Genomic DNA, 18369 nt, shown 5'->3' with positions numbered 1-18369 from the left:
TCAATCTGAATTTTCCACCTAATCATTTTTTTTTCAGAGTAGAGTGCTACACATTATAGTGCCTTGAGGAAAAGTTCAGAGCTAGTCGTTTGGGTTTCTCAGTTAGGGTATCCCAGAACAACTTTGGTGCTTTCCAAAGTGGAATAATTCTTTCAGATTCCTGAAATAGCATTCAACATCATTAAAGACTGCTATTGGATACTGAAGGATATCCTAGTGACCTGAGAAATACTATACCTCTGAATGTGCCTTTATTTGGGTTACTTTTGTTGAGTAGTTCTTTCAGAATTGGTAGTTGATTTAAGAAATACTTACTGTGCTGTTTTAAAATAGGTGTTTCATATTTCTCCATTACTACTAGTCCAAAGCTAAGGCTTCAGGATTTGATAACTATCTCCGGCATCCTATTAAATGAGCTATGGATCCAACAAGTGAGCAAAAACATCCTCATTGAATTCCCTAGTGCTTAGTAGGAAAATACTGCACTTGAAAGGCTGTATGCTGTATAAGAAATCTGAATATGTACCCATGCTCATAACTGTAATAATCTTGTCCATATTCTTGGCCAGGGTCAATTCCAGACTCCATAGACAACTCCTGTTAGCCAAAAAGAGAAATTATATTTGAAAAGATGAGTTCTTAAGATTACTGTAGGGGAAGACAAAAGATGCATGTCTAGAAGTTGACGTCTTCAGAGAAGTTGATTTGGATTACAAATTTCACCTATAGTCAAGCACAAAATTTTCACAAAGTAAATACAGGAGAATTTACAGATGGAGAGCAAAGTTGACGACTGCCAAAAGAAAATTGGGCATGAAGTCATAGACCCCAAGGTTACATGAAGAAAAAAAAATCACTTTAGTCTTGCCTTCCTTAATTTTGATTCTGCTTTTTCTTTGGACAATCTATAAAGCACACTTCTCCCAAGAAGTGTACTTGTCATTTAAGCATCAATCACTTTAACTTCAATCTTTCCCCATTGGCGGCCTCTTTCCATCATCCTGAAGAGTAAGATGCGCCTGTCAATGGACAAATAGCAAGTTCCTCTAATATTAAAATAATCAGATCCTTTATGTAAAGGAGATTTTCAGAAATCTTTGGCAATCCCAGGAAAGAGTGATGGAACTTTGTCTTTCTTCCTTCTCATTCTTGCCTCATTCCCTAGCAGTAGGTTTGCTGAGAAATTGATATGAGTCACTGCGTAGAGGTAGTTTTTCTCAGCTTTGCTAGGGCTGGAGAGGGTAAGACAGTGGCCTTTCCATGAGAAACACCAGATTTGCCAACTTTTCTTTCCACCACCACCACCACCTCATTCTGCCTTACTCCCTAGTCCAAAGTTTCAAGTTCTTAACAAGCCATGTTTCCTTTCTTCTCCTGTAATTAAATTTGACTTGCTCCCTTTGATCTTCCCACCTCCCAGTCTCACAGGACTTATGTTCATATTTTATTTATCTACGTTTGTAATTTTACTTATTTGGGTTGATGTCTGTCTTTCCCCTTCTAGACTGTAAGCTCATTGTGAGCAAGGAACGTGACTATTATTGTACTGTACTTAGTACAGTACAGTGCTCTGCACTCAGTAAACGCTCAATAAATACGACTGAATGAGTGAATGAAAAAAATCACTTTATTCTTGCGTTAATTTTGATTTTGCTTTTTCTTCCTCGGGCCCCATATTGATTAGTTGTCCTTGATCCCAGTAGAGTATGTAAAATTGGAATTGATAATAGTAATAGTATTTGTTAACCATTTATCATGTGAAGCAAAGTGGCTCAGTGTAAAGAGCACGGGCTTGGGAGTCAGAGGTCATGGGTTCAAATCCTGGCTCTGCCACGTGTCAGCTGTGTGACTGTGGGCAAGTCACTTAACTTCTCTGTGCCTCAGTTACCTCATCTGTAAAATGGGGATTAAGACTGTGAGCCTCATGTGGGACAATTGATTACCCTGTATCTACCCCAGTGCTTCCTCTGCACATACTAAGCGCTTAACAAATACCAATATTATTATTATTATTATTATGTGGCAAACACTGTATTAAGCACTGGTGTAGATACAAGAAAATCAAATAAGACAAAGTATCTGTGTCATATGGGTTCACAGTCTAAAGGGGAGAGAGAAGAGGTATTTAATCCCTACTTAACCCTCTGAGCAGCCTTATTAAAAACACATCTCCTCCAAGAGGTCTTCCCCAATTAAGCCTTAATTTCCCCTATTCCCTCTCCCTCTGTGTTGCACCTGCACTTGAATTTGCACCCTTTATTCACCCCACCCTCAGGCTTCACATGATTTCTGTACATAACTTATTTAATAATATTAATGTCTCTATCCCCCTCTTGAGTGTAAGCTCATTGTGAGAAATGGATGTGTCTGTTGTACTCTCCCAAGTGCATAGTACAGAGCTCTGCACACAGTAATTACTCAATTAATATGATTGATTGATCATTTGATCTCTGCTTTACAGATTAGAAAACTGGGGTACACAAAAGTTAAGTGATTTGCCCCAGGTTACACAGTGCATATGGACTACAGCCACCAACTTCCAGCTCCATGGTCTTTCCATTAGGCCAGGCTGCTCCTCAATTTGACCCAAAAGTTTGTCTGTCAGAGAAATAGGCTGTAGTATTACCAGAAGTTTTTCCATTTGGCATTAGCAATGATTGATTTTCTATGAAAAGAAAGGTGTTGTTTAATTTCATTTAAGGGAATAATAGCAAATGGTAATTGACCTGGACTACCAAAACTCAGTTTCATTTTAACAGTCAAGACATTACTATTTTTATGAACTCAAAAAGGAAATTTAGGAAGCACTGCACTTGACAATTAAATAAAAAAAAAACTATGAGACTACTTTTTACAGCATATTATTAATACCTAATGAGAATCATCATGACCTATACTTAATTTCCTCTGGATTTGGTAAAATACCAAAGAAATGGAAATCAATACAAAGTATGAAGTACAAAATTTGAGTAAGATGCATCACAGATGTTGCTCTTAAGGTACAGCAAGGTTCAAAAGAGAAAGAAAATGGATACCTCAGGTCTAAGAAGAGAAGGCCTCAGCAGTTGTTGTTGCTGCCAAAGAAAAATTAGAAAAATATTTAGCAAACAGTCTAGGTAGAAATGTAGGTTGCTGGATTTCAAGGAAGGAAATAAAGCAAAGTTTAAAGTAGTCTCACTTTTATTGGACAGATTACTGTGGTAGATATTGTATTCTATATACACTCTGCTTGTTAGGGCCTAAAACTACAGTAAGCATGTTGTGATTTCCCCTTTAACCTTAAATAAAATGACTGTCTTCACCTTGAGCTCAGCAGGTGTGAAAATACAACAGGCTGCCAATTCTTCCCCAATCATGAATCTGAAGCCTGACTCCAGGTTGGAAGGAAGGCTACATTCCTCCACAGAGCTAAAGATGGAGGTGGGGCCAGGGATCAGCGAGTTTCACAACTGGCAACACCCCTTCTGATTCCCCAGTGTTTACCTGATCATGATCTGGGTGACTTCAAGGAATGGAGAAATGGTCTCTTCTGCCACTAGAAGGAGAGAAGCTCAATCTGAAGTGCCCTGAGGATGAGGAAAGGTCTCCTACCTTTGACTACACTTCTGAATGGAAAACTTTCATCTGATATAAGGTAAAAGAAGACTTCCTTCAGTAGACTTCTTGTTCTATAGTTTGCACCCCTGGGGAAGCTCTTACATGAAGGTGCCCTCAGGGAAGTTTAATTAAGAAAAATTCTGAGCAACTATCCCCTATTTCTATATTTCATTTTTCCATGAGGCCTGCACTAGATGCAGAGGACTTATATTTGTCCTCTGGGAAGTGAAGAACTTGGGCAGTGTGATCTGGTCAGAGAATTAGGAGACCTGGGTTCTAGTCTGAAATTTCCTTGAAGCCACAAAGGAGATACTTGGCAATTGATTAAGATCTCTATGCCTCAGTGTCCTCATTCAAAATATTAAGATAATATCAACTTCTCCCTGCCTCAGAAATATGCTGTGAGAATAAAATGACATCATTAATGGGAACATTTTTAGAGAAAGTGAGTGCTCTACAAATTCAAGGGAGCGTTGAGCTATCCTCTATTCATTCATTCATTCAATAGTATTTATTGAGCGCTTACTATGTGCAGGGCACTGTACTAAGCGCTTGGAATGAACAAGTCGGCAACAGATAGAGATAGTCCCTGCCGTTTGACGGGCTTACAGTCTAATCGGGGGAGACGGACAGACAAGAACAATGGCAATATGGTGAATGGGTCCAAGCCTCTAGGACCATTTTCTGCAGACTGGCATTTGAAGGCCCTGCTTTATGGACAGGGCATTCAAACTGTTTGTGATCCTTTTTTGTATTTTATCTGTTGTGACTCCAAAACATATGAATGTCAGAGTGTGGCGGAGGAGCAGTGGAGAGGACATGTACACTTGCTATTCACAAATTTAAGAAGGGTCCCTAGGGTATTACGATTTTTTTTTTTTTTAAGTGAAGGGATGGAGAGAATATCAGTGAACAGTGTTCTGTTTATCTTACTGGACACTTGGACTTAACTTGCAGTGAAGCGGCAGAGAGAATATCAGTAAACAGTATTCTGTATCATATTAGGGACATTAATTTAACATGCAGTTGAAGGGAGTTGGGTTAGACAATGGCATAAATCCCCTAATATGATGAAGATTAAGGGACCTAGATTGGGAAGAGTGTATTTAAATTAGGTTGCCTAATGGCAGGAGGAAAGACTATATGACTTTTAAAGTACTTGAAAGCTCTATGAGTCTATAAACTTCTTAAGACCCATGGAGATCTAGTATAAAAAACATTCCTCTTGTATCCACTGGAGGTTGAGTTTTAAAACCAGTTATCTTGTAGCTATTCTATTTATGCAGAAGTAACTTGAGATTGCATGTTTATGTGTGATATGTTTAGGATTTTATAGAGAGAGACCTTCTGGACAAATGATATGAGCTAGAATAACCTTTACACATTTACAATCTTTACAAATCATTTAAATTGATTATTCAAGCAGAGAAAATATAAAATTGAATGTTCTTCTGGGGTGATTAATATTTTGGTTAAAAAAATCATTACTGAGGAAAAATATTCAATAACTGTATATGGTAAGCAAGTGAATACAAGTATTTGAAATTAGATGAGGAACTCATCACGTATTCTGAGGTTTTTCAAAGAGTTACAAGCATAAACCTAGGAAGGCCCTTACCTCTAGTGCATAACTTCGCCTGCAAGGCAGAAAAAGAGAAATATAAAATTATTCATGATCTTTTGAAGTTCAGATAAAATAAAAGCAGAGTCCTTTTACTTGCATTCCGTTGCAAAGGAGCAAAGAAACATTTCTAAGTGATAAGAGCAGGAAAGGTATTTCATCTTCTGATTGAAAATGAAGCTTTCAGGGCATATAGTGAGGGAGCTAACTTGTAAAAAATCATAGCACACATAAGGCTATGAAGGGAGGTTATTTTAGTACACAGCATTCTGAAGAGCCTGCCTTCTTGGAACTACTCAGAAAGCTTTATACTTGGAAGAGTCATACTAGATGCCTGAGAACAAAGAATTACATCTATAAGTAACACATAATCTCCTATGCATTTGCATGTATGTTTTTTTCAAATCTTCTCCTTTTACTATTTGAATAATCAAAACCAAAATTCTGAATACATTTCACGGGATAGACATGTTAGAGTGAGGTGAAGAGTTTTCTCAGATATGACAGTTAAATGTTTGATATTATGTTGAGTTTAATCAAGTTCACATACAGCAGATGAGGGAACGCTAATTACACTGGAGAAAAAAGGAGATAGCATTGACAATCTCTTTTAAACTTTAATATTGCCATCTGTAAAAAAAAAAATTGGTATCACTATTCAGCACATTTGGTTGGTTATGAGGTGTATTATTATAACTGTCCATAAAATAGGAAAGTTAAGAACAACTGAAATTAAAATGTGCCACCAAGAAATTATTTGAAACATTCTGAACTTTTCTGGCAGTGTGATCTAGAGGAAAAAAATCTGGAACTGGGAAACAGAACACAAAGGTTCTAATCTGTCTAATCTAATTGGTTCTAAGTATTTACTATAGTGTTCCCCACTGTAAATTCTCAATAAATATGACCGATTAACCCCACTCGGCAACTGGCTTGATGTGTAATCTTTAGTTAGTCACTTTACCCCTGTAGACCTCAGTTTCCACAGAAGGGGGACAAGATTCCTGGTCTTCCTAGCCCTTAATAGTGTGGGACCCAGGTGGCATAGGGACTAAATATGGTCTGATTATGTGCTTAGCAAATAATAAATACTTAATGAATACCGTAAGTATATACGTATTTTAAAGATTCCACTTCAACACCCTGTATAACAAACAGAAAATCTTGGAGCATTAGTAGAGTAAGTGTATTATCTTTCTCACTATGGAAATGCATTATAAATTAAAACTGCTGTGAAGGAAAAATAAAAAAAAAACCTAAAAGGAATTAACTGTACTGTTGGAAATAAACCTGTAATGACTCCTTTTTCTACATATTTATAGATACTTGAAGCCCTTTACAATCTCTCGGCAAAACATTTTTTTTTAAATTTTAACAAAGATTTTTTTTTTAAGTCAAAATTGGAAAAAAACCCCAAATACACAGGACCCAATTAAGCACCATTAGTTACAGATTCAGTTATATACAAAGTGATGCTCACTTTAAAGAAATCTTCCTGTTTCCCAGAGTGTTAGTCAAAAAAAACTACATAATTATATTCTGGATAATCTAATGATGACATACAAAAATTATATATGTTATTTAATTGTTTTTATCAACATGCACATATCTGCAATTTATTCATATTAATACCTAAATTTCCCTCTAGACTGTAAGCTCTTTTTGGCAAGTGAACATGTCTGCTGGCTCTGTTGTACTCTCTCAAGTGCTTAGTACAGTGCTCAGCACACACTGATTGATTTTATGCTTTAGCCCTACTATAAATGGAACCAAGGTTAATGTGAACTATAAAACAGAAGTACTACATAGAATGACCTAAAAAGGTACAATGGATTTTCTATTAAAGTGGCTTATTAACTTTATAGTTACAGCTTACATTCTGGAAAAGTCCTATTCTTTTTTTAATCTGTTGGCTGTAAGACTATTTAATTTGCAAGAGTCATTTAAAAATGATGCACCATCAATCTAAGAATGTAGAAATTATGAAATGATAGGGCATTTAAATGTTTTGAGAGAATAAGTTGACCAGTACTATATATAGACATGGTTCTGATTGATAAACTGAGACATGAATTCAGCCTCTGAAAAAAAAATTCTGTCCTAAGCTTCACCAAAATGGGAGATGAAAAAAATCATATGCCAACACCTCCTTAGGATAGTGCTCTGCATTTTTTAAAAAATGAATTTACTAGTTACTGTACTAAGCCCTGGGTTAGGTACAGGATAGTAACAACACAGTAATCCATGTTTCACATACATTAGCAAAGATTTGTTCAGTCACTGACTTATATAACATAATTTATTTAATGGAACATTCATTGCTAAGGTAAATGAGGAAATACAGTGTCCTGATAAACCTAGGGTGCCTCAATTGCCATACTAACACTCTGGGAGATGACTCAACCTTTCTAAGGTTTTAGATTTTACATGTAAAAAAAAAATTCCTGGCCCAAGGGTAGGTATAGGATAGACAGCCTATCATGGTCCCATTTCTCTGTTCTTGGGATTCCAGGATGTGATCAGGCACTCCAAAACAGGGTATGAGGAGTGCTCCTTAGTAGCCCATCTAACTTAGTGCTGAGCTACTGAAGCACACATCTTACTTGACCCAATCACAGAAATTCAGTGATTGATGAAGGCCATTCTAGAGTGACTAAATAATTGTTCTTTATCAAAACCTAAAATACCAGGAAAAAGTAAATCCAGACATATCTGAAGGCAACAAATTGAAAACAAAAACAACATAAACTCCGAAACAGAAACACTTTTGCACACACTAGCCAGTATACATTCAATATTTCTTACCACAGAACATTATGTAGACAGAAGCTAGCAATAACTTCAAGAACATTTTGGTTCCATGGTGGATCATCAAATCAATCAATCAATCAGTGGTATTTATTGAGTGCTTATTGTATGCAGAGCACTATACTAAATACTTGAGAAAGTACAATACAACAGAGGTGGTAGAAACATTCCCTGCCCAAAGGGAGCTTACAGCCTAGACAAGGAGCTTAAAAGTTAATTGTATTAGATGGCTCAAGAAGGTTTAAATTCTAATAGCTTATTAGGGTGAAAAGTCCAGAATGTTAGATGACAAGATCCATCCTTGACCATGACAACTGATGTCAAGGAAACCATTCAACCAATTATTCTTCCAGGGTGTCACTGCTGGGGCAGAGCATTGAGCTGAATGATCCCTGCTTATTAGCTTTTTTATATTCTCTGTATTCTTATATTCTCTATTGAGTTAGGGAGGAAGAACAGCAATGAAAAAGGCAAAATGCATCAATTTAGAAAATTAATGAAAATTAATGAAAAATAAACCCTGAAAACCTCTAGAAAATGACAATATAATAATAATAATAATAATAATAATAATAATAATAATGGTATTTGTTAAGTGCTTACTATGTGCCAAGCACTATTCTAAGAGCTGGGAGAGATACAAAGTAATGAGGTTGTCATGTGGGGCTCACAATCTTAATCCCTATTTTACAGATGAGGCAACTGAGGCACAGAGAAGTTAAGTAACTAGCCCAAAGTCACACAGCTGACAGGTGGTGGAGCCAGCATTAGAACCCATGACCTCTGACTCCCAAGCCCATGTTCTTTCCACTGAGCCACGCTGCTTCTCAATATGATTTTGTAAAGTTCACAGAGCAGTGAAATTAAGCCATTTCAAATATTTTCACTCAGGACTACTTCAAAATTGGAAATCTCAGTACAGGGGATAAGACCATTTTGAGATTTTACTTCCAAGATAAAAATAGCTATCACAGTAAGTAACAACAGTTTACAGTGTAATCAAAAGTATTTTGGCAGTGTGGTCTAAATAAAAGAGGTGTGATGTGTGAGTCAGTACTAGCTGCAAACTAAATTTTCAACCTACTGCAGTGTGAGAGAAAAAAGATGTTCTTAAACTGCTAATTTTTATATGGGATAAAGAGTAGATTGTGAAATCAGAGGCTAACAACAACAACAAAAATTAATTCACTACCTCTTGAAACCAATCTTAAGTAGGGAAAGAGGGGATACATATTTTTCAGTAAAAATGACCATAAAAGTGAAAATAAATTGCTTAAAGTTTTATTTTCATCAGCATACTACCAGAAGCCTAAATTTGTAAGTACGATGAACTGCTATTTTCTCTACATGCTGACTTACTCTAAATGTGAATATTAGAAAGCAATTTGATTGTTCTATCAGGTACATCTTGACAAATGACCAAACACTGAGTTTGGCCTAATGCCATGATGTATACAGTTCAATCCCTGCCTTATCTTTGTTAGTTGAAAGACTAGGACTTGAGATTTTCTACCTATGACATGCTGTATGTACTTTAGCTAAGTTTGTAAGACTAAGAAGCTACCACAGTAGGCATCTATTACATTATTAAAAGACTAAAAGGTAATAAAAAAAATAATGTGTTCTTCACATTTATAGCTGTTATTACTTTAGACCTATACTTCAGCCCAGGATGAGTGTGGACTTTTATAGGAAGAAAACACTTCAGAAGGATCATCAGAAATTATCAATCCATCAGTCACACTGCATTAAGCACTTGGAAGAGTATAATACAACAATATAACAGACACAGTGAAATAGAGGGAGCTGGGGAGTTAGGGAGCTGTACTTTAGGACAGAGAAAGATAAACTGCTTTCACCAATTTTAAATCGTAAGATCCATATATCCATTCTTTAGCCCTCCAAGTTTTGAAAGTAGCAGAGCCATTCTATAAAAACTGAGTGCCGCTTATCAGTTCAGTTCAGATGCTCTATGCCTTTTTAGCGTAGCATTAGCTCCAAGGCCATTTTTATGTTTTTAAAAACTCATCTTAAAGGCCATAGATGTTGAGATTTATTCTCCCAAGGAAGAACGGGGCTGCTAAAATTTAACATCTGCACTGGATGTGGATGTGGATTCTGCTAATTCTGTTGTGTTGTACTCTCCCAAGAGCTTAGTACAATGCTTTGCACTCAGTAAGTGCTCAATCCATAGCACTCATTGATTGTGGCTGTGGGGAACTGCCATGTGAGTGGGAGTGGGATGATAGGGAATGAATCTGCTAAAGTGCAGTGCCCTTCCAGGAGTGTCTTTAGATGTTTAAGCATCCTCGAAATATTCCACTTTTGGGCAATGGAGCTGCGATGTGCAAGGCTCCAAATCTTCTGAACAGGAGTGAAAGAAGACCCTTTTTCTTATCAGAAAATCCTCACCAGAGTGGGAAGTGGGTGTTGTGGGAGTGGTGGTGGGGGAGTGGGGAAGACCTACATATGCTCCTCCTGGAGCCTAGGGGGTATGGTGGGGGATGCACAGATCTCTGAGTGAGGACCTGGACCCTGCAAGCTCTTATTCCCTTCCCAGGCCCTGTGAGGGTCACTGATGGAGCTGACAGCCCTGCTGGTGACCAACTCATCTGGGCCTCACCACGGACCAGGAGCTAAATCAGTATCAACTTCCTTCCCACTTTCCAGTCATGAAGTTACCAGATAGGCATACTCACAGAGGAGCAGCTTAGCCCAACCCCTGGTTTCAGACCCTGCAACCAGCTCTGCCACTCCTGAGCTGGGATGAAAGAAAGATTAGAGCCGGAAGGGGAAAATCATTCATAACAGAACAGCCACATTGGCATTTTGCATTTTACCCGTCAGTATTCTGGCAGGTTCTGTCCTAATTCTCTCTCTGATTCTGAATCCTTGAAGCTGCTGGGGGTGGAGGGGTGGGGTTGGGGAAACTCTAGAGTAATTTGTCCTGTTCAACACTTGTAAGTAAATTCAAAGTGCAGGTGCTCCTTAGAGGTGCCTCGGGCATTCTGAAAGTCCTTGCTTTGGATATATCAGCCCTTAGTTCCTGCATGGTCCAGAACTGATGCTTCAAAGGCAATCACAGAACAGCTGTAGTTCAATAACTTTACACCTTATACCATACTTAACTGCCAAACTCACTCTCTTACTATTTTCCTTACCTTCTCCTCCCGTAGACTAATTAACATCAAGAATCAAATGGAATCATATTTTCTAGGGTTATCTTGTATATCCCCAAAAGAGTAAATTATTAAAATATGTTCAGGCCAATCGTTCTGTTTAAAACATCCTTTCTTCTAACTGCTCAAATCAGAGGAAATAGCAATTTAATGTTACTGCTATATTTGATGAGAAGGTTAGATTCAGATTAATGCAATCAATAAAATCTGAATAGAGATGTATGAGAATTGCACTGTAATGACTGAAGGTTGCCAAGTTTTTTCTTCAATGGAAAATCTTCAGTATGAAATGTTAATTGAGGAGATGTACAATTTCTTTACAAATGAGGACTCTAAGATTTAGAGAAAGAAGGCTATATCCAAGGGACAGGTGAAGTGCTGACATTATGATTATGACAGTAGTGAACATTCTCCCTGTTGACATATTTTTTAATCTATCTATACTTGTTCACTTAACTTCTCTGTGCCTCAGTTCCCTCATCTGGAAAATGGGGATTAAGACTGTGAGCCCCACGAGGGACAACCTGATTCCCCTATGTCTACCCCAGCGCTTAGAACAGTGCTCGGCACATAGTAAGCGCTTAACAAATACCAACATTATTATTATTGTTTGGAATCAATGGGTGAATTACCTATTTTAGTAAATTTGGCTCATTTGGAGGGAGACAGACTTTATTCACCTTTCTAATGTAAAGAATATTTTGATGCTCTAAAATCTCTCCTGGATGGTTGAAATTCAAGAACAACTCTTAATTGTCGAATAACTTTATGTGCTGGAATAGCCTTCCATTTTAATGAATTCTTGTGGGACTAACAGAGACAGAGTTTCCAGTGGCTACTCTGTCCTATGTATTACCATTTGTTTTTCAAATAAAAGGAGGCATTTATCCTCGTATTACAATAAGATAAAGAGCACAAACTGCTATCTTTTTATTACTAACAATAACAAGAAAACAATACAAAATTCAGAATGATCATGATAAGAAAGAGTCCTTTAAGTTTGGAATGAGGAGTAAATGGAGCTGCAAAGTGAATAGAAAAGACTACAACCTTCCTTGACATAAAACACGGTGCCATGAATCCTATATAATACTCAACAGTAGACACACAACAATGATAGTCAAAATCAGAAAAGCAACATTATAATGCGGTAGATTGGGATGGAAATTGTTTTTCAAGTTCTTCAACAATACTGCTCAAGGTTCCATTCTGCTGATTCTGCTCAGCCACAATTTCTGTATTTGGAAGAGCTGGTTGAGCGAGTTGTTTAGGCTTCATCACATGCTTAGGTATTGGATGCCTTTTGTCTATTTGGTTGTACATGTTAGCCACTGACTTTTCAATATCTGCCAAATTTGGGACATTTTTGAGTATGCCTTTCAATTCCCTCTTAGGACCTGTGGGTATCAGGGAGATTGATGGCTGCACATTGGGGGGATTATTGTGTCTGACAGAGGAGAGGCTGATAGGATTTACAGAAGTTGGGAAAGGAATTGGAGGAGGTGGAGATGGAGGTAACTGTGGTGGTGGGGTAGGAGGAGGAGGAAGAAAAGGGGGAGGAGGAGAAGAAAGAGAAAAGGGAGTGGGAGGCAGAAGACAAGAGGGATGTGGAGAAGGAAGAGGAGGGTGAGGGAGAGGAGGAAGAGAATGGGGATGGGGAGGAGAAGGAAGGGGAGGAGAAGGAAGAGGAGAGAGAGAAAGAGGAGGAGGTGGGGGAGGAGTTTTTGGGGGGTCAGGAATATTTTCATTCAATTTTTTTTCAGATTCAATAGCCAAATAGTGGTGGCAATCGGATTGTTGAATCCTAAGAGGGGGAGGTGTTGGTTTGTGATTTGGTGGAGGAGAAACTTCTAAAGAACAGTCAATGTGAGAGACGACTACTGAAGGAGGTGGGCCAAGGTCCATAGTCTCTGGAAAAGGTCTTGAAGAGGAGAATGAAGAAGAGCAGTGACAAGAAGGAAGGAAGTACTCTGGATGCAGTTTTACTGTACTCTCCCTTCCTGGTGCTGGGGAACATGCACTTTTGTTTTCATGATTGTTCATTTCCTGTAAAGCATGATGTTCAAATTGTCGTGCTTTCTCTTTTACCGTTAACTTTGAATCTGTATTAAATGGAGAACTAAACTCATCCACCTTACTTTGCTGGCCTCCATTCCTTTCAAATTCAGTTCTGAATTTTTCCTTTTGCCCCTGGAATGGATCTAGGATTACTGGCCTGCTTAAAACTTCATAGACTTGTCTCCTAGTAAAACACTTTGGCAAAGTCCAAGCCCGTTGAATGTTTTCTGAAGGACACCTTAGAGCCTCTTTCTTGGCTAGTCTTCTAGGTGAAAACTTGTCTAATAAGCTTGTATTTCTCCATAAATAGCCAGCACCTGTAGACCCTTGACCTATACCTTCCACATAAAGAGGATTCTCGATAATTAATGGGTTATCATCAGACAGAATTGTGATGTTACTTGCAGATTTGGGTAGATTATTCTTGACTGATCCATTGACATGAGACTGCTTGTGAGCCTCAATAGCACGGGAAGCAAAGTGGCTTATGACTCTTTGACGTTCTCCTTCTTCTAAGAATGACTTTTTTCCCCTGCTTTGTTGGAAATGGTAGAGAAGAAAAAGACTTGAAAGAAAAGAAGACAACCACAGGTAAGGAAACATGCAAGAACACAGATTTCACAAGAAAGATGATGTGCCACAGAATTAGTTATGCTTCAAAACTAAAAGGCCAAACTACCTACACTATTAAACCATTTCTCCTCCAAAACTAGGAAGAGAAAAGGGAGTTCAGCAACCTTTGAGCAGCATGAGAAATTTCCATTTTAATCTACCCAGAGAATAAATATAATCTTGGCAAAATAATATGTGATAAATTATTTAGACCATCATGTGGAAGCCATATATTCAAATTTAATTTTGGAGTGCTTACACCCAACTTTTCTGTCTAAACATACATTGGTATTTAGGCGTTTGATTATGTCTTTGCTTTTGCATCCTTATGCCATATTATTTTGTGTAGCACAAGGCAGTAGAGGAAAATACATGGTTTGGGGTTTTCTAGGAGGGAAAATTGACTCCTGTTGGTATCTGAGTTGGAGAGCACCCCCTAAGTGTAAGGTTTTTCACTAGAAACTAAAGTGAGAGAAAATAGAAAAGAAAGATGATCTTGAAAGGAGGTAAGAGAAACCAACTGGGACCTTGAAATTCTGTCAAACTGTTGTCAGTGAGTCCTAAAAATCACCCAAATTTAGATTATAAGATATTTGAGGGCAACAGTCCTCATTTAATAAAATTTCTCTTCTCTAATATCCTAGTTCAGTGTTCTGAATTTAGTAGGGACTCAGTAAATCTTGGACCTAATTTTTTTGACAAAGAAACTGGGTCCCTCGCAAGTGGCGATATCAAATTTTTATCAGGAGATTTTCCTGCTCATCAAGTGACAATTGCAATTTCCCGTAGACCTGGGAGCTAAAGTCAATGTGGACAATTCAAGTCCTAGACCACTTTTTTTTCTTCAGTCATCTACTAAATCAGGCGAAAGCATCAGTGCTCATTTTTATTTCCTTTGATCTGTACATGTAATCTCTGCATGTTTGAAAATCAATTCTAGGGAATTGCTTCATTCAACATTAAATCCACCTTGGTATCATTTTGAGAAACAGATATAACAAAAATGTTTTAAAAGCAAGAATGTTGTGTTTCCACAAAGCAGGTTACATGTTTCAATCATGAAGGGTTTTACTTCAAAACTCTGTTTGCTCTACTGAATCTTAGCTTGCTGTCAAAGAAAACCAACTCAAATGAAAAGACTAGTGACATGAGCAAACTATCTTCTAAAAGTGAAGTTTTTCTAAGTGAATAACAAACAGAAACAATTTAGATATTCTAGGAAGGAAGTCAACATAGACTACTAATCTACTGCCTAGTTTCCATAATTTTTTAAAAAATTAAATTAGGTTTACTTACTGATGCCTAAATATCCCAAAATGACAGACAAGAAAGGAATAATTACACTTAATTGGCTCAGAGAAATTAAATTGAAAAAGAAAATGAGGAATTTTACAGACATAATACAAAATATAGAATGGCAGGAAGTAAAGTAAATATCATTATTCAGTATTCAAATTTTATACTTGAACTTACATACATTGCTAATACAATGGGTGAGATTTTTAACCCTTGGGAATAAATTAAGCCTCTGATTGCTATGCAGAGGTCAAAATACACCAGCAAGATTTGAATGATTTTAATCCTAAATTATATATTATTGTTAACAAGACCCCCTATATCTTGAAACTAACTACTGCATCAATATGTTTGCAAGTAAAATTTTGCGAAGAAAATTCTGGTCCTTAGGAGAAGCACAAAAAATACAATGATTTATTACCTAATTCTAGCCATTTGTTATTCTGAAAAATATCAAATTCTTCTACTGAAGATATTTCTTTCCACTTCTAATTGTATATCAAGAAACAAAAGTGGATTTTTGGAATCATAAATAATCTGATATTCATATATTAGTACCCCTATATGCCAAAACCTCATAGCATCTCTGAGATTTTCCCCAGCCTTGTCTAACCCTTTGAACGATAGATAATATTTTTCAACTTTAGATAGATGCAACAGCTCCCTAACATCTAATAGTAACATATCATCTAACAATACCATAATTGAGAAAGGAAGATTACAAAATTCTTCACTCACAAAACATACCTTTAAGTGGACTTTGGTTGTTGCTAGATGATTTACCATTTCCTTTGAATAGATCCACACTTTACCTTAAAGCATAGCTATACTTACCAGAGTTTGTCTGGAACAAGGTTTAGTAAAACTAATAGAAGGAAAATGTCTTCTAGGATTAAACACTATGGACTCAATTCCTGGATCCATTGCTCATTGCAAATGAGACTTTGGAAAGTGACTTGACTCTCCTTTGAATTTTACAGTAGTAATGAAGAAATTAAACACCTAAAATTGGGTCAGCTGTCTGAAATGATTGATATTTCAAATTTTTCACAAAAAGGCTAATCTTTCCTCTGAGCTAGGAAATATGGTATTTTGTGTACATGGGTCACCAAAGCAAACTAGTAGTGAATTTATCTCTGGTCTTATGTAACATATTTTTAGATTTGCATGAACTCTTTTGGGCCACTAATGCACCATGTTTATGTACCGCAGGAGTTATTTATCTGATGGTTTACAGTAGTTTTTAAGACAACTCTTAGAGTCCCAATTCATATACAATTCCTTTGGAATTTGATTAACTGTTTTAATTTGCTCCATCACAGTTATCTTTACTTCATAGCTCAAAACAGTTCTACAGTGTCACGGAAGGACTTAATTAAAATTAAGGTAGTAGAATACTCTCAAATGGAATGCCATGATACTTCAATACCATAATATTCTTTAAAACAAATCTTAAGTATACATTCAGCTTGTGGGAAAAATTATATTGTTATTGCTACAGAGAAAATTAGTGAGAGTTGACTTGGCAATATAATCACATCAAAAGAAAGGTTTGGAAAGTAAGTAGGATTATTTGAAACAATTACTAGTTTGTCTCTCATGATCCATATGCAAGATCCTGTATGATTTAATCAGGCTCTTTTCCAACATTCAAGAAGCAAAATCTGAAGTGACAAAAAGTGCAGCAATTATAACCAGATGACAATCGAAAAAAAGTAACTGATGTCCTTGAGTAAAAGGAAACAGTTATCCTGACTATCAAGGAGAGCCAAGATTCCTATTATATACTTATTCAGCATCATCTGTTCCTCATATCATATGAAGTTCTATAGAAATTTTATCTAGGACATTTCCAATGTTTTTATGTAAATTCATTTTTGCCTTTGCATTCTTCACAATTTGAGATTGATTTTATGTTACAAAAAGAGGTGATATAAATTTAAGACCTTTCCCAATGTGAACAAGGAAGGGAATTCAGTTTCCTTTCATAGTCCATTATTCTGATATAAGTAATTTGAATAAATTCCATTTTATACATAGCATACCTGGGGAACTATTTTCCTCAGAGGAAATCAGATAGGCAAAGATCTATGAAAATGCTAAATGAAATTGTATTTGAGCTAATTTTTGTAGGTATACATAAGGAGCTATCCTTGAACTAATACTCCTCATTGCCTTGCCATACTTCCTGCCTTGACAAGATTTTCAGATGCTTTCCCTGCATTGTGACAAAGCTTTGAAGGCTCCAGGATCCCTGGATGCTCTGAAGAAATGGAGATAAACCCCCACAGACATCCTGAATTCCATCCAGACTTTCCAAGTCACCCAAGACCCTGGAAGTTCAGATTGAGCCCTATCTACCTTTGGCCCTTGGATCTTGGAGGGTCCATACCCAAAACTTTTGGATGGCCCCAGATAATGCCAATATACTCCTGAGATTCTAGAGGATATAGATGAAGTCATCTCTTGCTAGCTAAAAGCTTGGACCTTCTGCTAGTCCTTGGAAACAGAAATTCACTGACTTTCTGAATTACTCACCCAAACACTGTGACTTCTCTTTAACCCTGGAACTTTTTTCAGATTCTTAGCAGTTATTCATCTGAATGACTTACATTGTGCTGCTACCAAGCTCTTCATAGAGATTTGCGCCGCCTGTTTGTGGAGGTGGAGGTGGCGGAGGGGCAGCCACTGGTGCGGGGGCTGCAGGCTTGGCAGAAGGTAAAGCACTCTGGATTCTCGCTGTCTTTGTGCACTCAGCTTGACGTCTTTGGTGAGTTGATGTATGGTTAAAAAAATAATGGAAGATAATTTGTCTATCTGAAATAAACTCTCAAAAATATATATTTATTATAAGTACCCCTTGGTCCCCCTTGGCCTAGCCATAGAATCAATACCTTAGGTAGAGTAATGTTTAATTACATTTTTCATGTATTTTAGTCTTCATTTTAAATATTTTCTACCCATGAATGATGCACTGAAATGGAAGTAGATCTAAAATATTATGCCACCGAGAAAGGTGAAAGCTGTTGCAGTTTTTAGGTATTCAGTGTATTCTCAATTATCTGAGCTAATGGAGGAAACTATTAGAGTAGAAAATTGAACTGGTGAATAATTGACATATCCCCATATCTGTCCCCTCCCCATTCCTACTTCCACCTGAGGATGGTACTATTTCTGATGGAGAAAGGAAGAGGGAGG

General features: G+C 37.1%; 1 protein-coding gene across 1 annotated transcript in view; it reads right to left on the bottom strand.

Annotated features, from left to right (window-relative positions):
• Positions 1-18369, bottom strand: part of PCDH15 (protocadherin related 15) — a 913479-nt gene that overhangs the window by 2526 nt on the left and 892584 nt on the right. The window contains exons 33-34 of the mRNA XM_029061331.2: positions 17784-17936; positions 15172-15177 (exon numbers count right to left, since the gene is read on the bottom strand). Coding sequence (XP_028917164.1) covers positions 15172-15177; positions 17784-17936 — 159 coding nt within the window. The remainder of the gene's footprint in view (positions 1-15171; positions 15178-17783; positions 17937-18369) is intronic.

Source organism: Ornithorhynchus anatinus, chromosome 3, assembly GCF_004115215.2.
Source record: "Ornithorhynchus anatinus isolate Pmale09 chromosome 3, mOrnAna1.pri.v4, whole genome shotgun sequence".
NCBI lineage: Eukaryota > Metazoa > Chordata > Mammalia > Monotremata > Ornithorhynchidae > Ornithorhynchus > Ornithorhynchus anatinus.
The sequence above is the reverse complement of the archived record's forward strand: the minus strand, read 5'-3'. Positions and strand labels throughout refer to the sequence as shown.